We start from the raw sequence: 12829 nt of genomic DNA on the forward strand, positions 1-12829 counted from the left end.
ACATGATGTAAAAACGTCAGAGGGAAAGTGTTGAGTACGTTGTGTTGTGATTTGAATTTCGTCTAAAGCATTGTGTATATCAATAAGTGATAGAATAGAAATTCATTCAAATACATTCATTTGAATTGAAATATGAAAAAAGAAATCTGTGTATGAAACCATGCAAAGGGACATGACAGGGAAAGGGAAATTAAGAGAGAGAAAGGTGAAGAACATGTGAGATTTCTTTTTTATTGTCATGCTGTCTCGTTCTATTTCTCTCTCCATATTTGGCCCTGGGGGTAGTTCTGCTCATTAGAGCAGTGAGCCCTGCATCCCCACCGAGATCAGTGTCACAGCCAGACAGTGACACACATACAGCCTTGAGTATCCATACACCCACACATGCCCTTATCATCTCGCACGCACACACACATGCACACACCTTCCTCTATTTTGACAGCTCATCCCTAGAGGATGAGAACAGCTTAAAGATATACCCAGCCCACCCTCCCATGCACCCCTCTCACCTCTCCTCACCCACCACCTTTAGCTGAGGTTACCTCCCCCCTCGCATACTTCTCCCACCACTCGGTGAAGCTGACAGGTGATATGATGATAGAAATGCCACAGACCATAGACAGAATATGTGAGGCAAATGGAATGCCTACCTGGAGGGAATTCTGTCAAGATCTCTAAGGTTCTTGCCGAGAACTTTGGGTGGAGTTAGAATTCATAATTCATAGGTTGTGTGGCATAGCATGATGCAGAATGAGGTCAAAGGAAAAGTATTTCCACCCCGTCCGTCCGTGTGTCCGTGTGTCCGTGTGTCCGTCACCAGCTAATCTCCGGCACCGTTGGCCCGGTCGCTCCGAAACTGTGCACACACTCCCTGGATGCCAATTCAGAACCTCTGCCCCAAATCTTTCACATGGGCCTCTTATAGCGCCACCAGGAGGCCGATTTGTGCAAAACCCATTTTTTTATATTACTCCTACAAATTTTATCCAAATGTCATGCAAATCGGTACACAGTATCTCTATAGTCTCCGCCAGGCCGAAAGGCATGGCGAGAGAGTATGTTTTCCACCCCGTCCATCCGTGTGTCCGTGTGTCCGTCCGTCTGTCACCAGCTAATCTCCGGCACCGTTGGCCCGGTCGCTCCGAAACTGTGCACACACACTCCCTGGATGCCAATTCAGAACCTCTGCCCCATTTTTTTCACATGGGCCTGTTATTTCCAGTCGTTTAGGCCTATTTATGTAATATGATTTTTATTTTATATTTATTTTTTAATATGGCCATTGATCTTTTTGCTCCACCTACCTCCACCTACACATGCACCATCCTCAGTGTCTATTTAATTCTAGAGTGGTGGAAAAAGTAGGTACTCCATTGTTTTACGTAAAAGTATCAATACTGCAATGTAGAAATAGTCTGCAAGTAAAAGTCCGGAATGAAAAATTTACTTGAGTAAAAGTACAAAAGTATTGGCATCAAAATGTACTTAAAGTACCTAAAGGAAAAGTGCTCATTTTGCTAGAATGTCCCATTTCACAAGTTTTATTTATTATATATTTTTGAAAATAGCAGATCTACAAGCTCACAATGCTTCACATTGCGACACATTGTGAGCTTGGCATTTTTCGGCCATTTCCAATGGCCGAAATGTAATAGGGCTGAAGTGGGTAATGTATGTTTTGTAATGTTAATTGAAGTTTTCAAATAATTGTCGTGGAGTAAAAGTACAATATTTGCCTCTGAGATGCAGTGGAATGGGCTCTATGCACAGCAGCCATATTGGGAATGAATTGGGCCCCTTCCTTCACAGGTGTTCACCAATGATACTAATGAAGGCTCTGTTCCATTTAGTGTGGCATAGTGGTTGCCTTATTTTCAAGGACCCCCATAACTCTGAGAGTGTACAAATGGAACCAAATGGACCCGTAACACCCACTATAAGTGGCCATTTGGGAACCAAAATGGAGTGTTTCTAGTGAGCCAACACCATCAGCACCTTGACCAGAATGGAACAGAGCCTTCATTAGTATCATTGGTAACATCTGTGAAGGAAGTAAGAAGAGGCCCAATTTCTTTCCAATATGGCTGCTTTGCATAGAGCCTATAGAAGGAAATTCCTGAAAATTGGAAATATACCTCAAAACTGAAGTAGCCTTCAGTTTTTTACACATGTCTCTTGCCACACTGTTTACAGAGGAAAGGTTTTCTCCTGTGTGCTTACGCTGGTGTGTCTTCAGATGACTTGACTGACTGAAACTCTTGCCACACTGTTTACAGAGGAAAGGTTTTTCTCCTGTGTGGATACGCTGGTGTCTCTTCAGATTATCTAACACATTGAAACGCTTGTCACATTGCTTACAGAGGAAAGGTTTTTCTCCTGTGTGGATACGCTGGTGTCTCTTCAGACTAGCTAACTCACTGAAACATGTGTGACAGTGTTTACAGAGGAAAGGTTTTTCTCCTGTGTGGATGCGCTGGTGTGTCTTCAGTTGAGCTAACCTATTGAAACTCTTGCCACATTGTTTAAAGAGGAAAGGTTTTTCTCCTGAGTGGATGCGCTGGTGTGTCTTCAGATTATGTAATTGACTGAAACACTTGCCACATTGTTTACAGAGGAAAGGTTTTTCTCCTGTGTGGATACGATGGTGTCCCTTCAGCTCATTTAATTGACTGAAACACTTGCCACATTGTTTACAGAGGAAAGGTTTTTCTCCTGTGTGGAAGAATCGTTGGTGCCTCTTCAGGTGATGTAACCTATTGAAACTCTTGCCACATTGTTTACAAAGGAAAGGTGTTTCTCCTGTGTGGATGCGCTGGTGTGTCTTCAGATGATGTAACACATAGAAACTCTTGTCACATTGCTTACAGAGGAAAGGTTTTTCTCCTGTGTGGAAGAATCGTTGGTGACTCTTCAGGTGATCTAACCTATTGAAGCTCTTGTCGCACTCTTTACAGTGGAAATGTTTTTTTCCCAGTGTGGACATGTTGGTGTACATTCGATTCACCTAAAGTGAGGCTCTTATCACACGGTTTACAGATGTGGGTGTCCTTTCCTGTCCGAGTCAGCCGTTGTTTCTTTAGTTGTTCCCCAAGCTTAGTTGAAGTCTTTATCAACTGTTGATGACTGTAAGATCTTGTTATTTTGTCTGTGCCTCCTTGTTTCTGGCTGGTTAAATAGGTGGTTATTGGCTGACAGCCAGTGGCTGATGGGATCCGTCCTTTCCTCAGTATTTGGGTCTGGGAAGATCGGGACGTCACTTCTACCAGGAGCGGTTCGTCAAAGCTGCCTCTAGACATGGACTGTGATGTGGACAGTGTGTAGGTCTATGGGAGTGGAAGATTTGCCCTCCTGGAAGATTATGCTCTCTATCTCTCGGTTCTCTCTCACCTTCCTGTCGCTTCTCTCCAGCTGGTACGGATATGAAGGTTGAAGGCATCTTCACACCTTTATATGGGTTGACCAGAGCTCTGCTCTGATGTCACACACTACACAAACTGTTTCCATGTACGCTCACTGCTCAACAACACTTCTCAAACGTGTGCCGGGAAACGAGGGAGAGACTGTCACTTTATGGGAATTAAACGTTGTTAACACTGTGCTGTGTACAGAGAAAATAATAAAAAGATGTGAAATGTGATGGAAGACTGTCAGAAAAAAAGAACACAACAGATGAACACAAACTAGATATCCGAGTAAGGGAGATATTCAAAAAAGAACAAATTAAAAGCCAGGCAGGAGTGAACTTGCAAAAGCCAGTCTATACAAAAAGATATTTTTTAGTGTAGTGCCCAGGATCACTTAGCAAATTGGCACCGGGTGAAAAAAAGGGTTACAAAATCGAGGGATAAAAAAAAAAAAAAAAAAAAGATATTTTTAAGAGAGTGATTTAGCAACAATTTATATTATATTATGGCCAATATATATTATAATGTATAGAAGAAGTAATATTCTATAAACCTCCGTGTAGCCACAGGTCATGCTATTGTTAAAATCCACTGTACTTAAGTTTGGTTGTGATGATGCTTCCACATGTAATGTATGTATGTAATTTAGAAAATAATTTTAGCCTATTTTTTGCCTGGGAACACAGAGGGATCCACACAATATTCAACACAAGGAGCAAACCAGTCAGTTTATTTATTCAGTTGTGAATGTATTTTTTGTTGCCAATGAATGGCAAGATCACCCCGCAACGCCTACAAGCAACCACAAGAGGGCACAAGTGTGCATTAATTCATCTTTTACATGAGGTGCTGTGATTTGACTTACAATCAGGGGTCTTCAACGTTTTCAGGCCAAGGACCCCCTAGCTGAGAGAGAGATGAAGCAGGGACCCCCTCTATAGGCCTATTGTATAACGTTGTGTTTCAGATAAACCTTTGCTGCTCTTTTTTTCCCTCTACACCTATAACTCTTTGCCAAAAATAGCCGATCTACAAGCTCACAACGCCTCGCAGCGCGAGGCGTTGTGAGCTTGTAGAGCTGCTATTTCTGGCTAAAGTTCTCCTCAGAAAAGGGATGCTAGGGTTCAAGTGTAGTAGCGAAAAAAAGTGTGCTTTGAAGAAAATGAAAATGGCGGTGGTGTGTGTGTCTTCCTTGGCCTGCTGGGAGTGTGCATGCACAGTTTGATGCCGATCACTTCAGTGGTGTCCAACATGAGCTGTCTACACACATTGACAGGGGCGTCTTCACCGCTCAGCCTGGGGAAGATAATGATCTCAGTACTGTAGCTCACCTTAACGATCTACCTCTGCAAATAATGTGAACTCATTAGTGTGTTTAGGTATCACTGCTTTGCATTACATTCTAATTTGAGAATGCAGAAAACTGTTGGCTCTTTCTTCCAAGCACCATTCTATTCATTTACTCACCACTTGATGGCAGTCTTGAAACTATAAAGGGTAGTTGAAGATGTAGAAACCCAGCAAAATATGTGTTTGACTGTATACTACTGAGTAGAATTGGTAGCTTATTATATAGCAAAATTATCATGGCACTTATCCATCTTCCTTGATTCTAACAGGTATGCCATCCCCCCTGAGCATGGGAAAAGATTGGAACGTCTGGCTACAGGTAAATAAAATAATATTCTACGCCACCTTATTGTGAAATAGTACGATGAGTCAATTGCGTCTAAAACATCTAAAGTGGCAGCATATTGAAATAGCTGTCCGTTAAGAAACTGAACCCTTCTGATAATAGTAATTAACATTAGACATGCCAAAAAAGGAAGAGAGCCAGGATCCTACCAACTATGCACTGCAGTTAAAAATCTCTCACTTTTAAATTGGTCAAGACTTCAATGTAATAAGAGTGGATTGGGGATGAGAAAGGATGGAATATTCTGGCTTGCCAAATCCAGTCAGAATTGGGAACATTTTGTTAACTCCTGTAATGAGATCTTTTTATTGTCCTGAGTTGCCCTTTACTAGTCTGGGCAAGTGAAGGCCTCAGTCAGGTCTGTAGATTATCCTAACAAAGCTCAGTACCCTAAAGTGCCAATGTGTTTGTCGCCTAATTTACGATGGACTCCTATCTAGTTAGCTTATGCAAACTAAAATGGTGAGTAAGCACTCTGGAGTCGGTAGCAAATCTTAGAGCAGTATGATAAAATACATCCAGAGTGCATAAGGACACTTGGGTATTCACACACGAAATATCACTATAATCCATCAAAGTTAAAAATGCTGCTGCCACTTGGTGTTTTATTACTTCTCAAGAACAACAGGGTTTGCTTCTGAGGGAAGACTCACTCTTATTCAGCTTTTTGGAAAACTTTTTGAAACTGGCTCATTGTCTGTGTTAATTCTGCCACTGTCTTTGTCAGGTTTCTTTCCCAATAGCTTCAAGGGATGTGAGGCTTTCCTTCGTCACAAGATGACTCTAATCTCCCCGTCCATACTGAAGAAGTATGGCATCCCCTTTGATAAGGTAGGCACTCAGCCACTTTGAAAAACTGCACTCCCACTCTTTCTTTCTACCAGATGTTTAGCAATCTACATAATTGAATGAATATTGAGTTATGGAATTATGGGAAATTATGGATTTTATCTAGTTGAGTTGCATTTCTTAGAAATGTCCTTACTTTCCATATCTGGAACCAAAAATGTTTGATCAATATATTTCTTTCTTAAGCCTATACAGTACTTAGATGACCGGGCTCCCCCAGAGGTCTATACTTTGTCCCCTCCTTTATCCATATACACCAAAACTCGCCAGAAATAGACGATCTACAAGCACACACTGTGTTGCATTGTGAGCTAGATCTGCTATTTATGGCAAATGTTTGCCTATTTTTGCTAACTGTTTACCTATTATGACACGTCCAGAATAGGGCTGGTAGGGCACATGTGGGTAATGTGGTTTTCATCTGTCTCTCCCTCTGCCCCCCAACATGCCCCATATCAGATTACTCAGGAAGCAGGTGAATTCATGATCACCTTCCCCTACGGCTACCATGCTGGCTTCAATCATGGCTTCAACTGTGCTGAGTCAACCAACTTTGCTAGCATCCGCTGGATAGATTATGGCAAGGTGGCCACACAGGTACAATCTGTCTGGATCAAGTTGACAGTTTTGATTAATGGAACAAAAAATGTCATTATTGTTCCCAAAATGCTCCTGACGGAATTCACCAAAAATTCAGTCAATAGTCAACAATATTCACACCTGATGTATGTCTCTCTCCTCCCTATAGTGCACATGCAGTAAGGACATGGTAAAGATCTCCATGGAACCATTTGTGAAACGCTTTCAGCCTGATCGCTATGCCAACTGGATGGTGGGCAAGGACTCGGCGGCTCTTGACCACACCCGCACCACGCCCAGTACAACACCTGAGCTGCAGAGTTGGCTTGAGAGGCGACACAAAACCAAACCAGCCAATAAAGGGTACCTATATTTTTAGCTTATTTTATATGAGAACCCTGAGGTTCTTTGGTGTTGTCATTATTACCCCACTCTCTTAACCACTTGAACCACATTATGCCTATTCTGCGGGGAACATTCGCCAAAAATGGCAGATCTACAATTTGTGCGCTTGTAGATTGGCTATTTTTGGCAAAGAGATTTGGTGTAGACTGAAGAAAATGGTCAAAGTACAATTGTAACTCAAGTCCGGTTCTCTAAGACTAAAGGGGTTTAAGTGGTTAAGGCTTTAATTCTAATTTATACTCCCGTCATATCTTTAGTTGAAAATCAGTTGTTCTCGATGAGCGACATACTGGAGACACAAATTACAAATTAGACCAGAGTGATACTTTTACTGTATGTCTAAACCAATAGGCAAATTCCTACAATACTCCATTAAACATAATACTTAAACGTTTCTTTGAAAATATTGCTGCAATATTGCTAGTGCCGTCCTGGGCTTGAGTCTGTCACATGGAAAATGTATGTGCAGCACATTTCATACACAGGCAATTCAAAGCATAAATGGCCAGACCCTTGATGTGTGTCAAACCGTATCGCTATACTTATTGCTGTATCTATCCTCTGTTGCAGCTAAAGCAGATATGCCTTAACCCATTAAGACCTGAGGTTGATCTACAAATGCCCTCTAAATCCTAACCGTTTTCTGAAAAACCTATGTTGCTATATATCGTTAGCCTGCGATCCAGCCTGCTTGCTACGTTCGCCGTTTTTTTTCTCTCACTTCGCCTCAGTGTGGAAAGCCTCCCATCTCTGTGCCCAAACGGGAGAAAACAGCCCGCGGCTTCTAATTGGTCTGTAGGGGGGTGGGGGGACCAGTGTTGTCCAATATAAAACTCGAGTCACTTCCTGAATTGGACCCTGGCCAGACTGATTAGCGAAGTGAGAAAAAGACGAACGTAGCGAATCAGGTTGGATTCCAGGCTAATATATCGTTGCTGGCGGGCAGAAACCTCTTATCTCCATATTTATTTTTTTCATAAATGAATGCCTTTTACTTGATCATACTACAGCATCAAAGCAGATTGCGACGTGTTTTGAGCTTGTGGATTTGCTACTTTTGAATTTGAATCCTGAAAAGTAATAGTTTTGTACATATGAGGTTTCCACCCGACAGAGACTATTTAAAGCTAAATTCTAAAATGACACGGATGCTTTCCCTTTTTTGAATGGGTTAAAATGAACTCAGAAATATTGCTGTATAGTTTGTCACTGCAGTGGAATAGAGCTCAGCCAATTGCAAACTGGCACTGAGTGATCAACTGCAGCTTGCTGGGCTCATTGTATTATGGGGACCCAGAGTACCCCATTCTAACAAATGAATACAAATATATATCAAACCATTTGAAAATATGAGGTGATTATATTGTATATTTTATAAAGAGACTTACAGTAGATTACATTAACGAAAGTTATCTTTTGTGCAGAAATCACAAAATTCCAGGATTGCCTAAACTGCTATTGAGTGTCAATCAGGATTTCAGTTTGAATCCTCTTCTCTCTTCGAGTAGAACCCACTCCCGCATGCGCTCCAAGCGCCTCCGAACCACAGAGGCGCCCCTCACTTTGGAAGGCAGCACGGTCCTGTGCGGTAGCAAGAGGAGAGGGGGTCCTCTTGGGCCCAAGGGGCGGCAGACCACATGCAGTACTAAAGAGGGAGAGGAGGAGGAGAAAGAACAGGAGGAAGTTGAATCTGTATCAAAGCACAGCCAGAATCAGAACTCTCTCCAGCTCCCTGGTAAGAGACTGACTGGTGGTGCCAGAAGGTATTTTGTTTGAGAACGGAATTATTATCTACTGCATTTTGGGAGTGTGCAGGCAAGAGCGTGTGTGCGCATGTTTGTGTACCAAGTTTTACTATATTTGTGGAGACCAAAAGTCTCTACAACAACCTTTTGGGGAGTTTGTTCTGGTCACGATGACGAAAGGTGGTATTTTTGTGGTTAAACATATTTTTAGAGTTGGTTATCATTGTGAAAAGATTTATGTTGGGATTAGGCATTTAGGGGTTGGAGTTAGGGTGAGGGGTTATGGTTATGTTTAGGGTAACATTTCAGGATGTTGAGGTTAGGCTTTAGAATAGACCAGCAGGTTAATTAAAAATGACATTTTTAATTTACAAAAGATATTGAATGTCCTATGCGTATGGCTGAGTCGTTGTGTTTCTATCTGTTTCAATGTGTCTGGACTGATAACTGAATAATAATTTGCAGTTCTCTTGGTTGCAGATAACCCATTTCACCTTGTTTTTGTCAACAACAGGTCCTTGCAAACAGATGTGTGTGGTCAAGGTGAAACGGGTGGAGAGTGACAGTTTGTGCTTTTCCACCATAGACTCATCCCAAAACGCTGTCTCCACCCCCACTCCCTCTGCTGCCTTACGGGTTAATTTAGACCCGGCAGTGGGTATCCCATCTCAAGACCGCCACTCAAGTTCAGAGGTCAAAGGCCTAATTGCTGCTGGAACCCAGCGTAGGTCTAAGGCTTCCCAGATGTGTGCTGGAATTGGATTGTCCAAGCCACATTCTCCTTACCCACAAAACCTCTCAACACCTCAGGACTGCTCAATGTTGGTCACCCCTTCGCAGACAAGCCAAACGGGCTCATCGTCCCCAACAGTGTGTCCGTCTGTGCCTGAGGTAGGCTTGTGTCCCACTGACTCTGAAGCCCGGGTATCTAGTCATTCATATAGTAGAGATGAAGCTGTAAACCCAACATTACGCACGGACAGCAAAATGAACACAAGTAGTGAGCCTGACACTAACAACAACGCTAAGGCAGAGACAACAAACTCAACTAACCCAGCACATATCAACCAACACTCCAGCACACACGCACTTTATGACCTCCACACTGAGCCGAGAGGAGGGGATAGGTACACATCCAGTAGATCCCTACCCCACACAGGACATCAACACAGTGTCAAAAACGGCAGCGGCACTGAGGAAACCCTTTTGCCTCCCCTGTTACAGAAGAGTGGAGTTGATATGCCACTCCTCACTCCTGAACGTGGTGGAGACGAGGTTGGATTTTGCCCCCTTCCGCCTGTCCTCATTCAAGAAATGCCCTCGCTTACCATTGTTGAGGAGAAGCAAACTGATGCCATTCCAACAGGTTCACATCCTGACCAGGTGGCACCTGTGCTTCAGCGGGAGACGCTGGGTGGCTCTCTATCCTCACAGGGAACTCAATCAGGGAAGAAAAAGACCAACTTAATGGCATTAAAAAAGACCCAGTGTGTAAATCATGTTAGCAACTTGCATTTGGATTCTCCTCAATGTGACCGTGAATGGCCTAGCATCCCTGATTTGGAAGCTAACGCTGCTAATTTGACAAATGATACTGTTCACATTAATGATGATGAAATCAGGGCTAAGTCGAAAAGTGTTACCACTACAAAGAGCAGCGCCACCGGTAGCCAGTCTGTTCAGAACGCTCTTCTTCAAATGGAGCCGTTGCCAAGCGTGGCAGATTTAACATCTAAGGGGGACTGCATGAACCTAACTCAAAGAGACGGCACACTCACTCTCAGTAGTATAGGCTCTCTTTTGACCACGACCTCAGACCACAAGCTGCCAACGCCATCTCTTCCATTATACACCCAAAATGACAGCAGCTTGGCACTACAACACCATCATGTGTATGAATCTCCTCTCAACCAAAATGTGTACTCTCCCTCCCATTGTAATTCCCAGAGCCCCTACCTGGAGCCCAAACCCTTCTCCAGCAGCATCTGGAAAAACCTCAGCTCCCCAAGTCCCGCAGTACTCATCCAAAGCCTCCACCCCGAACTCCCTTCTGACTTCACCCACGAGCCTCTGGCTTACACCATGTGGACCGAACCACAGTGTAAAGAGGTCACGGACCCGGGCAACACGGACCAAGACCTCTGCAACACGGGGAACCTAGAGGAGGGGGACGGGCCGCTTACCTGGGCCCAGCTGGAGCCCACCTCCCTGGTGTCAGCCGGTGCCTTGGAGCCCCTAGCTCTCTGTGAAGGCAATGATCTTCAGAGAGGGGAAGCAGAGGTGACTGAAGCCCTAGCACTGTGCAGGGAGCTGGGGAGGGAGGCGGAGGGGGATCTGGATGCACCCGGTTGTCTTTTGGGAGTGAGAAGAAGAGTGGGTGCAGCACAGGAGGTGGTGTCTGACATGGAGGAGGGGGGACTGGGAGTGGACGAAAGCGAGCAGAATTTCAGAACCAGGGAGGATAGCAGTAGTGAGTCATCAGATGAAGACGAGGAAAATGATCCATCGGACCAGGAGTGTGATGAAGCAGGCCTAGAACCTGGAGAGGTTTGTACTGTGAGTATCGTTTTCATATATACAATCGGTATCCTTTTCACACGCTCTGTCTCACAAGCACACACACACATTAAAATGGTTGTATCTCAATTACTATTCAACCTAGATTGGTGGTTTTGGTGTCAAATCTTTTGGCATTCCAAGGTGATGTCTTAATCACCTAGTGAGCTTGTAGATCGTCTATTGTTTCCGTGTGTAACATCAGCGCACAACCAAGTATAAAATACGTAAAACTCTAACCCCAACCCTAAACCTAACTATATGCCTAATCATAACCCCAACCTAATTGTAAACCTTTAACTCTCCAATTGTTAAAAAAAAAAAGATATTTTTGGGGCTTTTCTGCCTTCATTGATAGTACACGGCAGAGAGAGAGAGAGAGACAGGAAACAGTGACATGAAAATCTTTTATAACCATAAAACAACCATTTCCCCTGTGAGGACCAGGAAAACGGTCCTCACAATGTTTATTTCTCAAATTCTATTATACTTTGTGTGGACATTTGGTCCCGACAAGTATATAATACACACACACGCACACGCACACACACACACACACGTACAGTACATGTGTTTTAATGCTGCCTCTCTCATGCCAGTACCCTGCCTTGTCTGTGAAGAGGAGGACCAGTAAGAGCTGGCGTCACCCATTGAGGAAACCCACTGCCAGAGCTGTGCCAACTGCTGTTAAACAACAGACTGCCAGTGACGATGGTGGGCACACACACACACACACACACACACACACACACACACAGACACACAGACACACAGACACACACACACACACACACACACACACACACACACACACACACACACACACACACACACACACACACACACACACACACACACACACACACAGCCTTCTAACCAAGACTTTGATAAAAAAAAAACTCAAATATTTCCTCTTTTGGTTAGCACTGTGCAGAGGATATGATCCCTTGACCTTTAGGTGTTAGCTCGTCACCATAGGGTCACACATCACACTATTTGACCAGTTTTATTTGTCAAAAATGCATATTCATCTTTTTTTTCTTCTTTTTTTTTAAAGTTACCTTTGCTTTTGACTGCAGACAGAAAGTAAATCTCTTAACGAATGTTGATGTTAATTGTTTTTGTGAAACATTTGTGTACAACATGACGGGGATGTACTCATTATGTTTGAAATATTGTGTAATCAATGTCGGGTAACAGTTTCTGTTCCATGAAATATAGCCTGTAAAAATGGAACCGTTCGACCAACTCTGCTCTCCCAGCTTCATTTTTCACATTTTATCCCCCCCTCAAATGGTTCCTCTGACGTCACTGCACACATTCAACAAGCACACACCAAACGAGATTTATCTCTCTGGTCTACCGCAGTGAAATGAACTGGGCTGTTACCCTGGTTGGAGTTTCTCAATCTGTCTTAGTGATTTTAACCACTTAGGCCCTGAGGTTGTTTTTGTAACCCTAATGATATTTATACTTCATTGCACGACAGTGTAGTACAAGGAATATAGCTGATCTGGAAGCTCACAACATGTCGCGATGCATTGTGACCTTCTAGATCTGCTATTTTTGCCCATAATGACATGCCCAAAATTGGG

At 43.4% G+C, this 12829-nt stretch overlaps 1 protein-coding gene across 9 annotated transcripts in view; it reads left to right on the forward strand.

The window, feature by feature from the left end:
* Positions 1 to 12829, forward strand: part of kdm4c (lysine (K)-specific demethylase 4C) — a 45572-nt gene that overhangs the window by 10372 nt on the left and 22371 nt on the right. For 6 of the 9 annotated variants that reach the window (XM_084043438.1, XM_084043442.1, XM_084043441.1 and 3 more), the window contains exons 6-12: positions 5024 to 5073; positions 5828 to 5931; positions 6409 to 6546; positions 6698 to 6891; positions 8442 to 8668; positions 9193 to 11234; positions 11834 to 11948. In XM_084043438.1, coding sequence (XP_083899564.1) covers positions 5024 to 5073; positions 5828 to 5931; positions 6409 to 6546; positions 6698 to 6891; positions 8442 to 8668; positions 9193 to 11234; positions 11834 to 11948 — 2870 coding nt within the window. Of the gene's footprint in view, positions 1 to 5023; positions 5074 to 5827; positions 5932 to 6408; positions 6547 to 6697; positions 6892 to 8441; positions 8697 to 9192; positions 11235 to 11833; positions 11949 to 12829 lie in introns of those variants that run through there. The other 3 variants (XM_084043444.1, XM_084043446.1, XM_084043445.1) reach the window with 3 other exon arrangements.

Source organism: Gymnoscopelus microlampas, assembly GCF_963454915.1.
Source record: "Gymnoscopelus microlampas genome assembly, chromosome: 2".
Taxonomy (NCBI): Eukaryota; Metazoa; Chordata; class Actinopteri; order Myctophiformes; family Myctophidae; genus Gymnoscopelus; species Gymnoscopelus microlampas.